The 21,438-nt window shown below is 35.6% G+C and overlaps 1 protein-coding gene across 6 annotated transcripts in view; it reads left to right on the top strand.

Moving 5' to 3' along the window:
• Positions 1-21,438, top strand: part of EPHA5 (EPH receptor A5) — a 309,529-nt gene that overhangs the window by 261,243 nt on the left and 26,848 nt on the right. For all 6 annotated transcript variants that reach the window (XM_015565823.1, XM_015565821.1, XM_015565818.1 and 3 more), the window contains 5 exons: positions 579-646; positions 1,985-2,110; positions 3,332-3,517; positions 18,879-18,940; positions 20,407-20,616. In XM_015565823.1, coding sequence (XP_015421309.1) covers positions 579-646; positions 1,985-2,110; positions 3,332-3,517; positions 18,879-18,940; positions 20,407-20,616 — 652 coding nt within the window. The remainder of the gene's footprint in view (positions 1-578; positions 647-1,984; positions 2,111-3,331; positions 3,518-18,878; positions 18,941-20,406; positions 20,617-21,438) is intronic.

The raw sequence follows: 21,438 nt of genomic DNA, 5'->3' as shown, positions 1-21,438 counted from the left end.
CTGCAGAGCAAAGACTGAGGTTTCCTGGAAAAAAGGAAGGAAGGAAGGAAGGAAGGAAGGAAGAAAGGAAGGAAGGAAGGAAGGAAGGAAGGAAAAGAAAGAGGAATAGAAACATGTCTGCTGTTAGGTGTATGTTGAAGAGAAGTTAAAATATGAGTTGGGTAGATTCAGACTTCTCAGTAAAATATGACAAAGAGTGAGAGGGCTATTGGCTAGAGCAGTGGTCAGCAAACTGCGTCTCACGAGCCACATGCGGCTCTTTGGCCCCTTGAGTGTGGCTCTTCCACAAAATACCACGTACGGGCGCGCATGTCAGTGCGATTGAAACTTTGTGGCCCATGAGCAGAAGTTGGTATTTTATGGAAAAGCCACACTCAAGGGGCCAAAGAGCCGCATGTGGCTCGTGAGCTGCAGTTTGCTGACCACTGGGCTAGAGTAATGTGACCAAAAAGAGTATTGGTGTTATTTCATACTACTAGTGTGAAAATCAGTTAGGGTTGCAATCATTTCAATTGTGTTTCATGCTTCCGCTTGATATCTGTTGGAGATGGGGCTAATCGTAGCTTACTCTGTTCCAGGCGGTGTGGTTACAGCAAGGCAAAACAAGACCCAGAAGAGGAAAAGATGCATTTTCATAATGGGCACAGTAAGCAAACTGTAAAAACTCAAAAGTACACAATGTCAGGGACAGATTATTATTATGGTGTGTTGTTGTTTTTCAGACAAGATTGCTATTAACGGACCAAAATATTGGTTTAAAAATGTTTTTTGTTTCATTTCTGTGTAAAGCATATAAGCGTAGGGCACTGAGGCTTGATCTAGGCAACAGAGAGATCGTTCGATCCATTATTTACAGCATTCTTTGATTATACTCATTAAAGTAGAAACCCTTTGATTAATATCTAAGCCAATTCTAAATGTTAGCAATACATTCAATAGAAATCTGTTTTTAAATCGCACCATCAGATTACAGATATGAAAATTCTCAGTATTTTTTTTGCAGCATTATAACAGGACATTCCCTGAGCAGATCCTGTAGCAGCAACCTTGGTTCCAATGACTTGAATAACTCTATAGTTTTAAGAAATGCAAAAATCAAGTTTTAACAATGAGCTTTAAGAATTAGTAAATAGTTTGTAATTAATGGTATTTTAATATGTTCCTTTTGTCATTAACATTGCAGCATGAGTTGTTTCATCAAGTAAATGACAAAAAAGGGTTTCTTTTATTTTTGTCACTATTGTAGGACCATAAAAGACAGTCATTAAAGCCATACGTTATGCTGTAAAGCATTGAGTCCATTTTCATAATACTGCTATTTAACGTTACTTATCCTCAAAAAACAAACAAAAAACACCGTGTGGCTGATGTTGGTAGCTTTTAAATGGGATGAAACAGGCTCATGGAACATAGCAGTCTATGCAGTAACACAGGTAGAGTGAGAAGCAGAGCACCTCTTTTTCTTCTGACTTCTCTGTAAGTCATGTTGGACCAAAGCACCTGAAAATGTATTTTACATTATTTTTTAAACCAAAATCAATCATCTCTGTTGATAATTTAAGTGGGACACAGACTAACAAACCAACAAATAAACCACTGACATTTCATTGTCCCCTTTAGTAAACGAAACTGTTTGTTTGTCTCAGAGACTAGCTCTGTCATTTCATTGTCCCCTTTAGTAAACGAAACTGTCTTTGTTTGTCTCAGAGACTAACTCTGTATAAAACATTGGTGTTGAAAGATGTATTTACTCATATACATCGCCCTGTATACATTTCTTGTACATGCCAACTATTCAGATTTCAAAATTATAAAAGTGACATAGCTGAACAAATGATTCCTATAATTCAGGAGAAGCTCTGTTCTTATAGCTCATGCACGTATAAGGATTAGGGATTTAAGCCACAGTTGCATGTTAATAACATTTATCATTTCACTCATCCAGCACAAGCACTTGTATCTTAATGCCCATTTATTTTCACAGTTAAACTGCCAGGAGTAAGAACTTATATCGATCCACATACCTATGAGGATCCCAATCAAGCTGTCCATGAATTTGCCAAGGAGATAGAAGCTTCATGCATCACAATTGAAAGAGTTATTGGAGCAGGTATCACAGTGTGTTTAAGTCAGATTTTTTACTTGTGTTTAATGATAAGATTTAACGATAGAATGTAATGTGTCATTGTCCTGATCTAATACAGAATTTTTGTGTGTTTGTTTTTATTTTAAATATATTTTTATTGACTTTAGAGAGAGAGGAAGAGAGAGGTAGAGAGAGATAGAAACAAGGATGAGAGAGAAACATCAGTATAGATTGGCTGCCTCCTTCACGCCCCCTGCTGGGCATGTGCCCTGACCGGGAAGGGAACTGGGGACCTCTTGGTGAATGGGTGGATGCTCAACCACTGAACCACACTGGCCAGGCTAACACAAAATGTTTTGATCTTTTGTAACCGACTCACTTTCAAAGTGATATATAATGAATCATATTTTAATGCTACCTTCTGTGTAGCTCACACTTCAACCAGCAAGTGTCTAGTTTATGAAATAAAAAAATAAACCAGCAATATATTCAAACATAGTGTTTCACCATCTACTGTTTATTTTAATACATATACATATATAATTTTTAATGCTGAAATTATTTTTTTTAAAGATATTTTTATTGATTTTTTACAGAGAAGAAGAGAGAGAGATAGAGAGTTAGAAACATCGATGAGAGAGCAACATTGATCAGCTGCCTCCTGCACACCTCCTACTGGGGATGTGCCCACAACCCAGGTACATGCCCTTGACCGGAATCGAACCTGGGACCTTTCAGTCCACAGGCCGACGCTCTATCGGCCAAGCCAAACCGCCTAGGGCAATGCTGAAATTATTTACATAATTCAAGCACCCAGTTATTCTATTTATGAACATTTCTTCCTTACAATTGTTTTCTTTTTATTCCTAAAAAAAGATTTGTCCTGCTAATAATCTTTTCTCCCTTTCTCTTCTCATTAACAGCACTACTAGAATAGAAAACAAAACAAAACGAAAAAAGGAAAAAGGAAATTATTTAAGTCAGTTGCATTTAATTGTGTTGTAACATTTCCATTAAGGGTTTTGTTGGTGAGATGGATGAAGCTAATAACCCCCATAGTGTGTTATGATCACTTGTAGATGATTGTTCCCAGCGCACCATTTATTTCTATTAGCATAGGTAACTAAGTTTGGACTCCTTTGTTAACTCTGTTTCATCTATACCTTGATATTCTGAGTGCTTTATATTATTATTAGATTAAGGATTTAAAATGATTTTGTATACTTTTTCTATCTTTGTCACAAGGTGAATTTGGTGAAGTTTGTAGTGGACGTTTGAAACTTCCAGGAAAAAGAGAATTACCTGTGGCAATCAAAACCCTTAAAGTAGGCTACACTGAAAAGCAGCGTAGAGATTTCCTGGGTGAAGCAAGTATCATGGGGCAGTTTGATCATCCTAACATCATTCACTTAGAAGGTGTAGTGACCAAAAGTAAGTACAACCACAAATTATGCATGCATGTGTGTACGTATCATGGATACCTGGGTTTCTATTAGCTTATTATTAATTTTAGAGTTGAGCCATAATAATATTAATAATTTCTCTAATATAAGTAATCATTGTCCTGTATTTTAGTAGATTCAGGTCAAAGCTGATCTTCAATGAATCTGAATTTCTATTTATGTTTTCAATACATATGTATTGATTCATTTACTATTAATTCAGCACCAGAGAAAATGTATCCAGATAAAAGAAGCAGTAAAAATACCTTTTTTTTTCTCCTGGCTCTTTCACTTTTTATTCTAATGAAATATTAGCTTCAAAGTTTTTATTGAGGCATTGAAGTTTAACGTTTAATAGAATTACTATAACCATAGGTGCCCTGCTTTTTTCAGAACCTTTTAAGTAGGTTTTACAGCCAGATGTGTTTTTTTATTCAATCTTTTTTTCTATTGGGGTATTTTAATAGTTCTAGGGAAAGCAACAGTCTCAGAAGACGGTGAAAGTTCCTTAAGACTAATTATTTTGTTAAAGCAAATCAGATTTGTACTAAGAAATATTTAGAAATTTCACATCTCTTTTAAATTTCTACGAGTGTCGTGTAAATGTAGTTTTGTGGTAAACTTCCCAATATAAAGATTTCAAATAATTTTTAGTCAGCCAATAAAGTATTTATATGGCACATAACTGAGGCCTTTAAGTTCTTTTAACCTATTTTTTTTTTGCCAATTATATTCTCATTCCTTTCTTTATCATTCATGCCCTACATATCACTTACCAAGTCATCTAAAATTGTGGCAAAGAACATCATTTAGACTTTCTTTCAAGCATTTGTTCAATTTCCAGTTTCTATTAATCAAGTTTAAATGACATATGTAAAATATGCACACAAGCCATGTGTATTTAATAAATGTTTTCAACTGACAAATTTTAATTAATAAGCTATCCATTTACTCTATGTAGCTTTTAAAAAAATGAAAAACAAACAACACAAATTTTTATATAACAAGTTCATACCCAAATCATAATTCAGTCACAATAGTTCACAGATAAGAATGCAAAAGTCTTCTCACAAGTTTGAGCAAAAGACCATAGCAGAAGTATCATGGAGATGATTGGTTGAACTTTTTCTAAAATTTTTTAAATTGTATTATTATTTTTAAAATTATTTTAAATTTTATTGGAGTGACATTAGTCAACATGAATATCTAGGTTATATGTGTGGGTTACTAATTTACAAAATCTGTATATCGGACCATGTGCCCACCAACCAAAGTCAAATCTTCTCCTGTCACTTCATTTTAGGACTCTTTTCTTCCCCTACTCCCCTTCCTCTGGCAACCACCACACTGCTGTTTGTGTACATAAGTTCCAGTTTTATATTCCACATATGAGTTAAATCATATAGTTCTTAGCTTTCTCTGTTTGACTTATTTCACTAGCATAATGTCCTCAAGGTCCACCCATGTTGTTATCTCTTTATCCAGTCCTCTATAGTAGGGAACTTTGGCTGTCTCCAACTCTTGGCCACCGTGAATAATGCTGCAGTGAACATAGGGGTTCATATACCTTTGCATATAAATAATTTTGAGTTTTTCAAGTATATACCCAGGAGTGGGATCGTTGGGTCATATGGTAGCTCTATTTTTAATATTTTTGAGGAATCGTCAGACTGCTTTCCATAGAGGTTGTACCAGTCTACATTCCCACCAGCAGTGAATGAGGGTTCCTTTTTTTCAAGAACCTCTCCAACACTTGTTGTTGCTTGTCTTGTTGATAATGGCCACTCTAACTGGTGTTTTAATTTGCATTTCCTTGATTGCCAGTGAGGTTGAACATCTTTTCATATATCTATTTGGCTGTTTGTATGTCTTCTTGGGAGAGGTGCATTTTCAGGTCTTCTGCCCACTTTTTGATTGGATTGTTTGTTTGTTAGGTGTTGAGTATCATGAGTTCTTTTAAGCTAGGCTCTCTATTCTGTTCCATTGATCTATGTATCTATTTCTCTGACGGTACCATGCTGTTTTGATTATTGTAGCTCTGTAGTATATTTTGAGGTCAGGTAGCATGATACTTTCAGTATTGTTCTTTTTTTTCAGAATTGCTTTGGCTATTTCAGGTTTTTTGTGGTTCCATACAAATCCGATGATTTCTAATTCTATTTCTTTAAAAAATGACATTGGGATTTTGACAGGGATTGCATTAAATCTAGATATTGCTTTGGGTAAAATGGCCATTTTAATTATGTTGATTCTTCCAATCCATGAGCAAGAGATTTTTTTTGTCCATTTTGTTGTGTCTTTTTCAATCTCTTAATAAAGTTTTGTAATTTTCAGTATATAGTTCTTTCACATTCTTTGTTAAGTTTATTCCTAGGTATTTTATTCTTTTGATTGAACTTTTGAATAATCCTGTATTGCTATGAGAATGTTTGACCCCATGTCTCCAGGAGACACACATCTCCAGTAAGAATGCCCATACAATGTAGCATAGGAATAAAATAACATGCAAGACATGTGGTTTTCTTCAAAACTTAGATGTTTCCTCCTCTGTTGAGTACTCACCCATACATCATTATCCCCTTGACAGCAACTCAGAGAGTGTATTGCTGGAACAAGAAGAGCACCCTGAGGTCTTATAGAAGCAAACAAGTTGCTAAAGAAAGGTGGGGGGTGGGGTAGGGTCAATAGAGAGGCAGATGGGGTAAAGTACTATTACTTTTTGAAAAAAATAAAATAAAAAATATTTTATGAGCTTATACAGTGTGAGTGAAATATGAAATAAACAACAGGTTTACAGGTACAATAAAATGAAACTACATTTTGAATTTCACTCTACTAGTAGTTCATCTGATAGACTATATTTTATCAAGGGCAGAATCTTGAAAGGATATCAGTGATAGCATAGAGTGCTAGATACCATAGGAAGAAGAATCATAGTAACAACTGAGTAATGTTATTTCCTATTCAGAAATGGTCTTTTCTAATATAAAATAGTATTCTTAAGGATAGTCACAGTATAATAGCATGCAAATATTTGAAAAGTTTCATGTCTTCATTTCATTTTTAATATGATTGCCAAATTTAACTTCCTCAAAATAAATTCTGACCATGACTTCCTACTACCCAGGGTAAACATAAAACTCCTTAGGCTGCCAGTCTACCTTCTGTAATGAATTAAAATGATGTTTAGAACTGTGCCAAATTACTATTACTACAATGGAGACAATACTGTGTAATGGTCAGAAGCATGGACTATGGATCTAGCCATCTGATTTTATTTTGGTTCTACCATAACTACTATGTGACTGCACGAATTAGTTAAACATTCAGCAACCTTAGTTTCTTCATCGAGGACATGAATTAAAAATATCTCCTAGTCATGTTGGAAAGATGACATGAACACAGGTAAAGTTCAATATGGGCATGGCACAGAGTGGGTACTTAATTATTATGTAACTAGAGGCCTGGTGCATGAATTTGTGCACAGGTGGGGTCCTTTGGCCTGGCCAGCAATTGGGGCTGATCAGGGCCCATCTCACACAATCCTGATTGGGGCCAGCCAGCTGGGGGGAGGGACCACAGGAGGTTGGCCATCCAGGGGGAGGGATCATGAAAGGGTGGCCTCATTTAGATATTTAAATGGATATGGAGTAAGTTCAGAGCATAGTAAAAACGATAAATACAAAAGTAATGATCTATATATATAAAAGCTTAAGCGACTGTTACAACCTAATGACTGGATGACCAGAGGACCTGCCGATAGCTATGACACGCACTGACCACGAGGGGGCAGATGCTAGGAGCTACCCCCTGGTGGCCAGTGTGTCCCCACAGCCAACCTCCTGTGGTCAGCCAACCTCCTGCAGTTCCTCCCCCGAGCCTGCCAGCCAGCCCTGATCAGCCCCAATTGGCCCCGATTGGGAATGGGAGAGATGGCCCCCCTGATAGGCCCCAATAGCCTGCCAGGCCGAAGGATACCACCTGTGCATGAATTTGTGCATGGGGCCTCTCTCTCTCTCTCTCTCTCTCTCTCTCTCTCTCTCTCTCTCTCCATATATATATATATATGATACATTTATATATGTATATATGTATACATATATATTACATTTTTATACGTCTGCATATATACGTGTGTTTTTTATTGATTTCAGAGAGAAAGGGAGAAGGAGAAAGAGATAGAAACATCAGTAATGAAATGGAATCATTGATTGGCTGGCTGCTTCCTGCAAGCCCCACAACCTGGGCATATACCCTGACCAGAAATTGAATTGTGACCTCCTGGTTCATAGATTGATACTCAACGATTGAGCCACACTAGCTGGACTTTCTCCATCCTTTTAAGTGAATGTATCAGATATTAGTGGGCAACATTTAAAATTTATTAGAACTAATATTCACCTACTTTTATTGAGTCCTGATTTATTACTGAACTTATGTGAATGGAACATGACTGAGATAAACTAAGAGAAGTAAACTTCTCAGAGACAAACAACTGAATTTATAACATGCATTATAAGCACATGAAACCTTTATTTATAGAAGCAAGTATCAATGTCAAAAGTGATTACTAAATTCTGCAAATGCTAGTCTATAATAGTACTGTGGTTGGGAAAAAAATGGTTTTTAAATGTCCCATCTCCTCACCAATTATCCTAGTTGATGTTTCTTCCATGAGGTTACAGATATAAGTAAAACAAAATGTAAATATTTTAAATATGTCTCTGTCTTTAATTTGTGTTCTATGTGAATTGAAATTGTATTTACCCTTATTGAATGTAGCTCTTGATGTTCAACTTAGGAAGTCTTCAACTTGTTTTTAATTTACCATGTTGCAACTCACTCTATTTGTGTCCTTAATTTCATGCTTTCTGATCTGATGCTAATTTATTCAACAATTATTTTCAACCTGCAGCACACAGATAATGAGACATAAGTGCAATTGGATCTTGTGATTTTTCTGATTGGGGCTGAGATAGGGCGTCTGAAGTAACACCCCAATGTATGGTGCCGTCACGCTCCTTCATCTTTTCTGTATTACTGCCCAATGCACCAGGACCAGGGGCCCTCATTCAGATCCCTTCTCTGTTTTGCTGTTAAACAGGGCCCATCAGAAATAGAGTCATATTCAAGAGAGGCGTCATGACACACGATGTAAAAAAAAACACCACAGGTCCTGGCTTAATTGACTCATTGGCAATGCAAGATGCTTTAATGTAATATCCATGGTGCCAGCTTTTACCATGTAAAAAGATTCAGGAATAAAATGAAAAGGAGAAAAAATATATAATTTTCCATTGCAGCATCCTTAGTTTAAGATATTTTTCTAACCCATGGAAATTATTATCACAATTGATTGAATGAGTATTTCTATTGAGTCTTAAATTATTCATTGTTATATTTCTTAATCTGAGATCATATAAAAATAGACAGTTCTGTACAATTAATAAACCAAAACATTAGAGGAACATTCTATAAATTTTTAAGTATCTTTTAAATATAGTATTTCATTCTCATAAAGTTACTTTTGTTTTCCAGGCCCTTATTATATATTTCCCAGGGCTATCTCAGCAGTCTACTACTGGTCTTTCTATTTTGGTATTTTCCTGCAGTGGTTCATTCCACACCTACTGTTCTCAGGTAGATTTTACTAGATCACTGCTCTCCTCTCATCACCAAACAAGCTAATAAATGGAACAAAACACATACAAGGGTGGGCAAAAGTAGGCTGACAGTTGTGAGTACATGAAACACAGATTTTATTCTTGTATTATTTAATTATTAATTGTATTGTGTATTTGTGTTATTTGTCTTTTTAGTGTTGTCACTGCTTTGTATACTTACTTAGGATTTGTCTTTTAGGTAATGATGGCTGTAATTTAACCTATTTCTGCCCATCCCTGTATATTTTAATTGTTAACCTGATATACTTTGGCTATATCTCCACTTCCTTTCCAGAAGTGTTCTTATGTGTCCTTGTATATTGCTCAACATGGGCAGCATTTCACGTGTTTATTGAATGAATGAATTCTTAGTTGGAGGCAATCTTATAAGTTCTAGTTACATTTCTCACACTATGAATTATATCATAATTATAACTCTACATGTCTTATAATATTTGCTATACAATAAGCTTCTTAAAACTAATATATGTTTATAGTTCCCCCACACCCAATGTCTATCACAGGGCCAGAGATATTAAATAATTTAAAAAGAGCGTAAATTATATTAAATGAGCGAAAGACTAAATTACAATTATGTAAATATTTAAAACCAATTAGAGTAATATAGAGTTTTTATTTTAATTTTTAAAAATTTATTCTATAATACCATAAGTTTTTAGAAAACAATTAAAATTCATGCAAAGTAAATTGCCTGAGAATCTTTTTACAGAATCTTGTATATAAGTTATTACTACTACTTACCATTAACATTACTTTAATAATTTATTAAACTTAATGCTCTTTCTATATTACTCCTTTAATCTGCACAGTAATGCTATCTTGTGGACACTAGTATTTATTCTCATCTTACAGATGGGAAAAATTAACTTTAAAGAGGTTAAATACCTTATCCAATGTCATAAAACTAAACATAGGATAATGCCAGATTTTAGAACAATTCCATATTACTCCAAAACCCACTCTTAAACAGTGTGCATTGCCAACCTCATGTAATTCAGTATACACTTGAGAAGAAATATTTATTTATTCATTCAGAAAGTGTTAATTGGTCACCTAATACATGTTTATTCCTATTAATCAGTGGGATCCAGGAGAGATGAAGCAGCCTGAGTTCCTGACTTATGGAGCTTACCTTTGTGGGTGGGGGAGACATAAACTGAAAGAACATATGCACTTACATTATATGAAATGGAGAAACTAAAGCTAAGCTAGGATATTAGGGATTGGTTCTATCGAGGGTTGGTGGTCTCTATTTTCCTTAGAAAAAGACCTCTCTGAAAAGGCTTGAATAAATAAAGTGAAAGTGCAGACCTGTGAGAACCACACCAGGGTTCCCCGGATAGTCAAGGCCAATAGGAGCACAGAGGTCTTCTTGTCAATACACCAGAATGGCCAAGGTCACTCTGAGCATGAGCCTAATTGGGGTGCCCAAGGCCAAGATACCATGAACAGGTACAAGTACACACTGTGCCCTTCAGTACCCAAATGATTGATGTCACTGTTAGCAACTGGCCTTCTTTATCTCTGGGGTAATACAGAGGTTACTGACCAGAAGGAGTGTGTGTGTGTGAACAAGTTTGCTAGAGAGAGCAGCTGGGCAGAGCAGAGAGAGAGAGCTCAGGAGAAGCAGAGGCAGCAGACACAGAGAATGTAGCTTCTATGTGTGCAGGAGACAGGAGAGCTCAGACGGAGCTAAGAGCTGGTATTGTTACTATGTAAGGCTAAGAGCTCATAGAGAGCTCAGATATAGCTGCCATGTTAAGCAGCCACTGTGCTGAGCCAGAGAGGCTGGAGAAGCTGCTGAGTCAGAGAGCTCAGGTACCGCTACGATGTGAGGTGGTGAGTCTAGGGGGCAGCATGGGGCTGCTCAGATAATAGCTGTGGGTACAAAGACTGATGCTGCTTTGTAGGAAAGATGTACATGTTAACCAGCTGGTGTCCAGCTGCCTGACTGGATGGACTTTGCTGTGGAGAATTGTCTTGTCTGATGGCTATATGGCCACTGACTTCTGCAATAAAGACTCATTCTTATACACCCACAACTTCTTATGGCTTTGCCATCTAAGACCCGGCGTCCTAGGAGGTCCAGCCCTAGGCAGAGATACTTGGTCCAACACCTGTTACTAGCGAGCAGAAGATAAAGGAGGAACTTGGACTAAGTTCCCAACAGTGAGTACAGTGGGCAGAGTTCAAGAGGGACCTGCCCTGTGCTTGGCATAGTCAAATGGGAAGAATTTAGAAGAATATATGGACTCAGAACAACTCAGAGCAGCATGCTGAGAAGTGCTCTGGCTCTGCTGTGACAAGACCTTACAAATACCAGGGGTCAGAGTGTTATAGGAAGAAGGACCAGCAAGGCTGAAATACAACCTGCATGGAATGTTCAAGAAACAGCATGATGGCCATTGTTGCTTCAGTGGAATGGATGAGAGCAGTCTGGGAAGAGCTTAAAAGAGGTAATAGGAGGATAGAAATGTAAGAAGTCTTTGGTCCCTGTAAAAACAATTTCTTAAAATGAACTTTAGAGCCTATAGAGCCAAAATGTAATGGAATCTGATGTCTACATTCCATGGATCAGGCAGGCCAGGCTGCTATGTTGAGTATAGATGGTAGGAGCCAGTGTTTAAGCATGGAGCAGTGAGGAGGGCCCTAACATTATCCACACCTCATCATTGATTAGATCAGGACAGAGGTTGAATTCTGTAGATTTTTTAAAAAAAATATTTTAATTGAATTCTAGTGGGAGAGAAGGTGGGAGGGAGAGAGAGAGAAATATATCCTGAGAGATCAAAAAACATCAGTTGGCTGCCTCCTGCATGCCCCCACCAGGGATCCAGCTCAAAACCAGGGAATGCACCCTGGAATCGAACCTGCATGCGACAGTGCCCAACCAACTGAGCCACACCAGCCAGGGCCAATTTGGTAGATATTTTAAAGGCAATCAAAATATGACTTCTTATGGTTTGGAAATAGAGTGTGAGGAAAAGAGAGGGAGTCAATGATAACTATACATTATTTGTCCAGGTACCTTGAAGAAAGGAATTGCCATTTATAGGGAACAATCTAGAAGGAATAAGACTTTGGTTGGTCATCAGTAGTTCAGTTGTGGATAAGTTAAAGTTGAGATGCTTATAAGCACCCCGTTGCACATGTTGTGTACAAAGTGTAATTTACCTTTAGTCCTGAAAAGTATAAATTGAAATATTTAAAGACAGAGTATACTACGAACCAATGATAAACCATGCTGCAAATAAACAACTTTAAAACAGACATAAAAACAGAAGTCAGCTCATTAATGTGGTACTTTGTCTTCTTTTTTATGGCATATACAGAGGTTTAATAAATACACATAAAATAATTATTAAGGATTTATAAGTGCTCTTCCTGATAAAATCTAAATCCTAATCATCTGAAAGAATATAAATCTATGGAAACAGGTTTAGTGTCCCATAGATTGACTGTTAGTAAATTAAAACATGTGTTTTAAAATTATTTTCATTATTAATAAAACAAAACTGTCAGATTTGATAATTCTTAGAGTCCCCACCTCCTCTGAAAAGTCTGTAATTTCTGATTTCATAACTAATTATTATCCATTTACAATGTCAGAACACATCGAATCCATTTTTAATATGAGAAATGAATATCTAATGGAAAAGTTTATATCAATGTAAACAATATGAAATAAAAGAAAAAATATCTAAAGTTTGGAATTTCTACCTATAGAGACATTTGGTGTTTTTGTGCTACTTTTTCAGTATAGGCTTTAGATTGTATCATATTTCCCAAATTTTAAAATTATATAAATATATATACATATATAGCTGAATATATATGTATATATATGTGAGTATATACATTTATACATATGTGTGTGTGTATATGTATATATATGTGTGTGTGTGTATATATGTATCTATATATATATAGATATATATATATATTACCTTCCTAAATGTTGACCAATAACAATGGTCCATAATTGAATGAAAATATCTGAGTTTCCTTATAACTGTTGCATACTTTGCCTCCCTCCACCTTATAAACATTACCTGTTCTTATTATAAGCATAAGATCCCATTTTGTGGTTGGCCATTAACCATGAATAATTGAATCATGATATTTGCATTATCCAATGTTTCCTTTGGGAGAAAAATAAAAGTAATTTTAAACAGCTACAAGTGTTAGTATACTATATAGTCTACAACCCAAATAGAATGACATAGTGAAATAAGACTATAGATACACTAGTATAAGCACAGAATTATTTTTAATTATTTATAAATCTTATAAAATGTTTTGTAGCAAACCCCAGTGACAATTATTTTCCAGTGATTCATGACGCTTCTAAATAAAATGCTCCCTTATGCCCCTAAGTGGTGTCATGTTTTTGTTGGTGAGTTAATAGTTACAGAAAAGGGAGTGATATCAATGCAAATAAAATAATAAGCCAAGAGTTAGCTGCAACTCTTGTGATATGGTCTAGTTCAGTGTTTCTCAAAACGTAATGTGCCTCATAGGGTATTGTTAACATGCATAATCTGTTTCAGTAGATAGGATCGGGCACTGAAATTTGGCTTTTCTAACAAGCTCCCAGATGATAACTGTGCTGCTCATCAGGGACCATACTCTGATAATCAAAGGTAGATCTACATCAACATTGCCCAAAGGTGTATACACCTAACTCTGAGATCTTATGGAAAAGGATTAAATTACCAAAAGTGGCTCCCTCTCTCCTCTCTTGGATTTGTGATGGACATTGGCACCAAAAATCATGTACTGGTGAAACAAACTCAAGTTTTAAATTGTGGTAGAAAAAAAATACACACATATGAAATCTACCCTCTTAAATTTTTAAGTGTTCAGTACAGTATTCTTTATAAGCACAATGTTATATAGTTATTTTTATAGGTTTCCGTAAGGAATAGCTGAATGTCTTCTGTGATATCACTTTTATAGAATTTTGATAACAATTGAAACTCTGTATGCGTTGATCAGCAACTCCTCCTTTCTCCCTCGCCCCAGCCTCTGGCAACCACCATTCCTATTTCCGCTTCTATGGCTTTGATTACTATGCATATCTCACATAAGTAGAATCTGAAGCCATCTCACTATAGAACACGTCGGAACACTCACAGCATATATATGTAATGCTCATATATGTAAGAACATATTATTTATTGAAAGAAGCTAAATTCCCACCAGATCTGCCATCAGTGGTTGAATAGTTTGGTGTGACATAGTTATGATTACCAAGCTTGTATTAATACAAAAGAGTAAATATTTATGAGATGTAAAGGTAAAATTTCAAATCAAAATAAATATTTTGAAATTACAGACATAGTATGGAGGAAAAGAAAACAGCTTTTATAGTCAGATGGACATAAATTTGATTCCCAATTTTGTTTCTTAGACAAGTTGCTCTAATCAGCCAAAGTAATATATTGAATCTTTCTAAATTTTACTTTTCTTTCTTTGGAAAATGTCTTTTGTCATGTTTTTATAGAATTTTGATAACAATTGAAATTATTATCATGTATTGCAAAGAGTAGCCAATAAGTCAATAAATTGTAGCTCTTTTATAATTATCAATAATGAATGTGAATTCCACAGATAATGTGTTTTATTACTGCTTAGACTCTGCCTGGGCTGGGTCTCCAGTAAATGATATACAGTAATATAAAAGCTCTGGTCCGTGATTAAAATCATGTTTTGACATGCTTTATGAGCTCTCTTTATATGAATTTTTGATAATATGCTTTCAAAATTATTGGCAGATCTACTCTTTGTCTGTACTTCAAGCTGGGTAATGGAAAATGATTTATACAGTTTTATTGAATTTACAAGGACTAGAGTAAGCCATGCTAATTATTGCTATGTCATTCTTGTAGGCTAGCAGGAACTGAGACAAAACATAAGCCAAACTAAACATAATTAGCATTAAAATGACTCAAGCATGTAATATAATCAAATGGGTCCTGAAGTCTCTTATGTTTTGTCCACAAAAAAGTTTCATGCTTGGTTGCAAGCATTCACTTTAATTGCTTTCCTCCTATTTTTCTGAAATACGGGAGGTGTTTTAGGTACCTATCATATTTCTCAAATAACATTTTTGTTATTGACATTACAACCTACAGTTTCATAAATAATTAATCTGACTTTTATAACCAGGTGATGCTATCTATAAAATCTTACAGGATGAATACCAGGTGCCCATCTCCCTAAAAAGTAATCATTTTTTCTTTCCATATGTATATTATTAAATGTCCATGAGTTTTCTGATCAGTTCATTCTCTTTAGAGTATAAAGTCTTTCTTCTAAGCTCAGTAAATTTGGGTTGAATTTAAAGAACAAATTTACCCTCAAACAGATATTTTTACATGGGAATTCTATCCAATCCCTGTTCATTAGACCTTGGATGAGCAGTGCCATTACTGTAAGAAGAGAGTCTACAAAATTAGAGGGTAGGCAGAAAAAAATATATAGGCAAAGAGAGAAGGAACAAAGTTTTATAAGTAGAACTATAGGGAACGTGGCGGAGACATAAAGAACTTGCGGTAGGGTAAATAATAATAGACGTAAATTAAGATTTTGCTTTGACGGATCAGCCATCTGCTCTTGTGGTCGGAGCTGAGAGGTGCCAGTGAAGCAAAGCTAGTCCTGGATATCTGCTGGGGTTCAGTCCTTCCCATTCTTCACAGTAAGATAACTCCCTCAGTGCATTTCTGTAAGTGAAAGAGAAATCAGGCGGAGTCAGAGGGCTTCCTGGAATCACTGGCTGACTCCAGAAAGCGCAGGCTTCCTTCCGATTTGACCGGGGCTACTGTTTGCAGCAAGTGCGATGCCCTTTGGCTCTATTAGCTGTACATTTTTTGAAAAAATGTGGTTAATCCTCACTTGAGGATATTTTTCAATTGATTTTTAGAGAGAGTGGAAAGGAGGGAGGGAGGGAGGGTGAGAGAGAGAGACAGCGAGAGAGAGAGAACATTGATGTGAGAGAGAGATTGGATGCCTCCCACACCTTGACCAGGGCGGGGAATGAACCTGCAACCCAGCTGAATCCCCTTGACAGGGAATGGAATCCTCCACCCCTCAGTTCCCTGGCTAATACTCTAACCACAGAAAAACACCATCCGGGGATATTAACTGTAAATATATTGAAATACTTCTATTGTGCTTGATTAAAAGCTGGTGACTGGACCCCCAGGTGTCCGTACTATCTGCCTGCTCAGCTCCATCCCTGGGTACTTCTGACTTCCTGAAATGGGGCAAATGAAAGGGTCACGTCTGGTACGACAGGACATTCTGGCATACGGCATGTGTAGCTTCTGTCACATAGGTAACTGTGCCAACGCAGTTATCAAATATGTTGGCTATTCCCCTTGGGGAATAGATGTTAATTCTGGACTTTTGAAAGAAAAGGGACTTCAACATTAAAGAAAGACTGAAACGGTCTCTGATAAGTAAGAATGGGACTTAAAGGGACCCAAAGCAGAATTTTTGTCTATCTTAGAGTTTGTGTGAAGTCCATTAAGACAGGTGTGACAATATCATTAAAATAAAGTTAAATTGGAAGCATTTCTCTATTCCTGAACTTAGATTACATATATACTAAGAAAAAAACCCATTTATAATCTTTTCTACTCTTGTGCTGTCAAAACCAGTTACAAATGCAATATGAATCTTTTCTTAAAAAACAAAACAAAACACAAAGATATTGTATTTCCAGTCAGTTTTAAAATCAGTTTTCCCCAACTCATTCCCTGTCACTTTCTGATTCACAAAGAAAAAATCCAGAACTCTTCAAAAAAATCAAATATATGGCTCTATTTGAACTTGATGGGTTCTTTCATAACAAGATCCCTTAGCACATGCTGCCTCTTCTTCCTGGAATATCCATCACCTTTTATTACACCAGTGACCCTTTCAGTTTTCAAAGTTCATATAGAATGACATCTTCAATGCATATTCTCTGCATATGTGATGTTTCACCTAATGTAGGCATCTACAATTTTATGCCAAATGACTTATTTTAGATGAACTTATTTTTATAATTTTTCTAAACCTTAAAAAGGGAGGAGGTAAATGTGTCTGCCATTGTAATATACTTGTCACACTCCATGAAAAGAATATTGCTCCTAAAATATTTTAAAAGAAGATAATTACCTAAATGAGGAACCAGACTGATCTACCTCAGTGTTCTAAACAGTGAGTTTTAAGTGACTTTGGAGTGAAAAATCCTTTTACTTCCTAGTCATTCCTTATTTATAGGTAATTGTGTTGCTCTCTACATCTCCTTACACTTCTGGATGACAGTGAATGAAAAAGCATGCAATTTCTAATTCTGTGACTTGAATTAATCACTTCTCAAGTAAAGTACAGATGTCCTTCTGGAGAATACCATTAAGTTAATTATAATGCACTTAATGATTGCATAGGCCTTGTTTTCCCTTCATAATGCATAAAAGTTAATAGATGTATATGATAGTAATTTTCCTGTCATAAAGCCTCCTTTTACTAATCTCAAAATAGTTTAAATTAACACTTAAAATTTATGTAGTATACTTTTATTGAAGAGTAAAGGGGCCTGTTCTAAAATAGAATGAGGTTAATGAGAAGTGATAAAACTAACAACCGTATTTTAAGTATTTGCTCCTTTAACAAGGATTTTTTATCTTGTATTTTTCTCTTGTATCACAGACATATTATAAGCAAAATACCATCATTTTATGGGGGATAAAATATGATTTATTCTCCCAGCCAACGAACATATAACAAGGAAGTTAACCCACCGATTTGATTAAGTTTATAAAATAATAATACACAGCAAATTCTAAGTTGTAGGTGCTATTTTAAGTTCCTTGGAAAATTATTTGACTTGCATACTAACAAAAACGCTACAAGCAGGTGTCATTAATATACTAATTTTAGTGATGAGAAAACTGAAACACAGAGATAGTAATTGATATGCCCAAGATCACATAATAGTGATTGATATGGGGTCAGAGCCCAGCAGTGTCTGCCCAGCGTCTGCCCAGTTAATCTGAAGGCTGTGCTTCTATATCAGATATAAAAGGACCCCTACCATCAGAAATGATGACTGCAAGAAAAGTTTCTGGATAGCAAGAGGAATTAGAACAGCATTTTGAAGAATAAAAATCTTTGGATTGATAGAGATTATAAGTGTGTGCCAGAGAGGGGAAAGGGAGGCAGCCATAAAGTAATGAGTTACAAGAACATGGAAATAAAAATACAACATATATTCAAGGGATCATAAAGCAGCAGCAAAACTGGATCAGAGATTTTATTGAGAATTTGAAAAAGATGAATATGTTCACAATGCTTTGCTGGATATTAATTTTTGGTACATTATATAATTACATCTATTAAAATTATATTTATTAATCAACTCATTGTCTACATAAATTGATTTTTATATTGACAGTTAACTATATCAGTCTGTTGTTATTCTTGTGATACTTTCTTCTCACTGACCCACCCATTTTACTAAGATATCACAGTGTCAGAAATTTACTTGCTACACAGCGGACTTTAACAAAAATAACTGTATGTACTTTAGACACTAGTAAAAACTTCCAGGTAAGCTTTTCTTAGATAAGAATACTAAATAGAAAAACAGCAGCTCATCCATTGTTTTCTTTTCAGGTAAACCAGTGATGATAGTGACAGAGTATATGGAAAATGGCTCTTTAGATACATTTTTAAAGGTAAGATTTGAGGCATATTTAATTATTCAGTGTTATTTATATATTGATAATGACATTGAAGTTAAAATTGAGCTACTTTAAAGCTGAATTTTAAAATAGATGGAAATACCTGGAGTCAGAATAATTACACTCCAAAAAATTAACTTTGGTTTGAATTTTTTTTCTTTTCAGAAAACTTATACAAATTCAAATTATGTGTGTCTACAGTTTTATATAGTTATATGTTACTTTGCCCGAAAAAGAAAGAAAGGGGAAAGGAAGGAAGGAAAGAAGGAAGAAAAGAGATGAAAGGAAGGAGGAAGGAAGGAAGGAAGGAAGGAAGGAAGGAAGGAAGGAAGGAAGGAAGGAAGGAAGGAAAGGACAAAACAGAAAGTAAACAAAGAAGCTTGTACAAATATCTAACTTTCTCAAAGTACATATTATCAGGCAGAGCTAGGAAAACTGTCTCAAAGCTCCATGCTCATTATCTACAGTAAGGGTTAAATAGACTTACAATCCATCTGGGGCCAGCCTCGGCTTGTGCCCTTGGAGTCCTCATGTGGTAATAGATGATACTGATCCTATATTGTTCAGTCTGTGAGTCTCAGAAAAAAAATAAGTTTTTAATGTGTAAGTTCTTCAAATTTTAAATGATGTAACACATCTGCAGGCCTGATTAAATCTGTGGGCTGGCAGTTTTTCATCTTCCTTAACCATTATTGCTATGGATTAGGAAAGGTGATGGGAAATGGCATTAATGACAATTATAAGAGAGGTCCGAGCATTGAATATGACATCAGCCCATTGACAAGGCGGCTGCTGTCATATTCCCTTCCGTTCTCCAGATTCTGTTGCCAAATTTCTTATACATGTCTTCTAGTTCTCTAGTCTCGTAAAGTCACATCATCTTCTTCCTTTTTTAAAATAATCATTAGGTGAGCCTTTTTCTGTGTGTGTGTGCAGTAAATTGAGTGCCCCTGAAAAAGACTGCAAGCTTCCAAGAAATGCGAATATCTTCTGGGTCATTCCTCAGCCATTCCCCCCCCCCCCCCATCTGCTGCTGAAGAATCTCCCTCCATCTTCTCTGGCCATTTCTTCTTTTCAACAATATGCCTATCAAGCTAGCTTCCTCTAAAGCACCTCGAAAATGTGCAGTGTTAACCCTAGACAAGCACCAGGCTGCAGTAATGAACACACTCCTCTGATGACTGAGAGTAAAAGAATTGCAATGCAGAGAAGGGCAATTAAATGGGATTTTCCATACGGGCTTTCAAAACCCTGATCTGCTTTGATCAAGGAAAGAAGTGATAAATATCACCAACTTAACTATATATTTCGCAACTTCTTTTGTTCTTCTTCAAGTAGAATATGCATATGAATTTGGGGGTAGTATTAATTTGGGATTGAATGAAAACCCTTTCATACTCGCCCCCCCCCCCCCCAGTGGTTGGTGTTGCAGGACTAATATTGCTACATCGTCTTTACAGAAAAATGATGGGCAATTCACTGTGATTCAGCTGGTTGGCATGCTGAGAGGCATTGCTGCTGGAATGAAGTACCTTTCCGACATGGGCTACGTGCATAGAGACCTCGCTGCTAGAAACATCTTAATCAACAGTAACCTTGTGTGCAAAGTGTCTGACTTTGGACTTTCCAGGGTGCTGGAAGATGATCCTGAGGCAGCCTACACCACAAGGGTAAGTTCTAACAGAATGCATTTCTGACTCCCTAGACTAGAGGCATTTAATATTTAAAGATTTTAAAGGAAATAGCAAAAAGGGCACTTCTCCAACATAGGAAGAGAGAGAAAAGGAGGGGGTGCGGGAATAAAGAAATCCAGATGATGCTCCTTGTTAGAGATCAGAAAATTCATATATTAAACTCAGATAAAAAAGTATTTACCTAATAAGCTCAATAATTTATTTTTTTCCTACCGATACTGAAAATAAAAAAGTTCAAATTTAGATCGAATACAATGTAAAAATCATATAATGTTTTAAATATAAAAAATAAAGAATATCCTATATTAAAAACAATAAATATGTTATCTATACATGTACAATAAATATGAATATATACATCTATAGCATTATGGGGTAGCTTAAACTCTGCACTATCTTCTTTTGTAAAACAAATGCAGAAATAGCTAAACCTATGTTTTAAGGATTCACATGGTATAGAATAAAAGAGCTATTCCTTCAAAAACTTTTAATTTACTAAAATTATATCTGATTTCTTTTTTACATACAATGTAAACTATTAAGCCGTGTCTTTGGAAAATTGGTCACTAAATTATTCTAATTAGCATAAATCAACACCCTTTTCTAGCAATGTAATTGGTTCCTGAATTGATACGTTATATAATTAATAAGTCTTTCTGTGTAATACTGTGAGTACAATGAAATTTTGGGGGCAATCTATGTATTGCACTTCTTTAGTCACATCCTTTATGATAAACTACATTTGTTTAATTCTAAACCTTTACAGTGTCATCAAGTTCAAGATTTAAACTTCTTGTG

This window comes from Myotis davidii, unplaced genomic scaffold (genome assembly GCF_000327345.1).
Source record: "Myotis davidii unplaced genomic scaffold, ASM32734v1 scaffold31, whole genome shotgun sequence".
Lineage (NCBI taxonomy): Eukaryota > Metazoa > Chordata > Mammalia > Chiroptera > Vespertilionidae > Myotis > Myotis davidii.
This window is presented reverse-complemented; position numbering and strand designations above follow the sequence as displayed.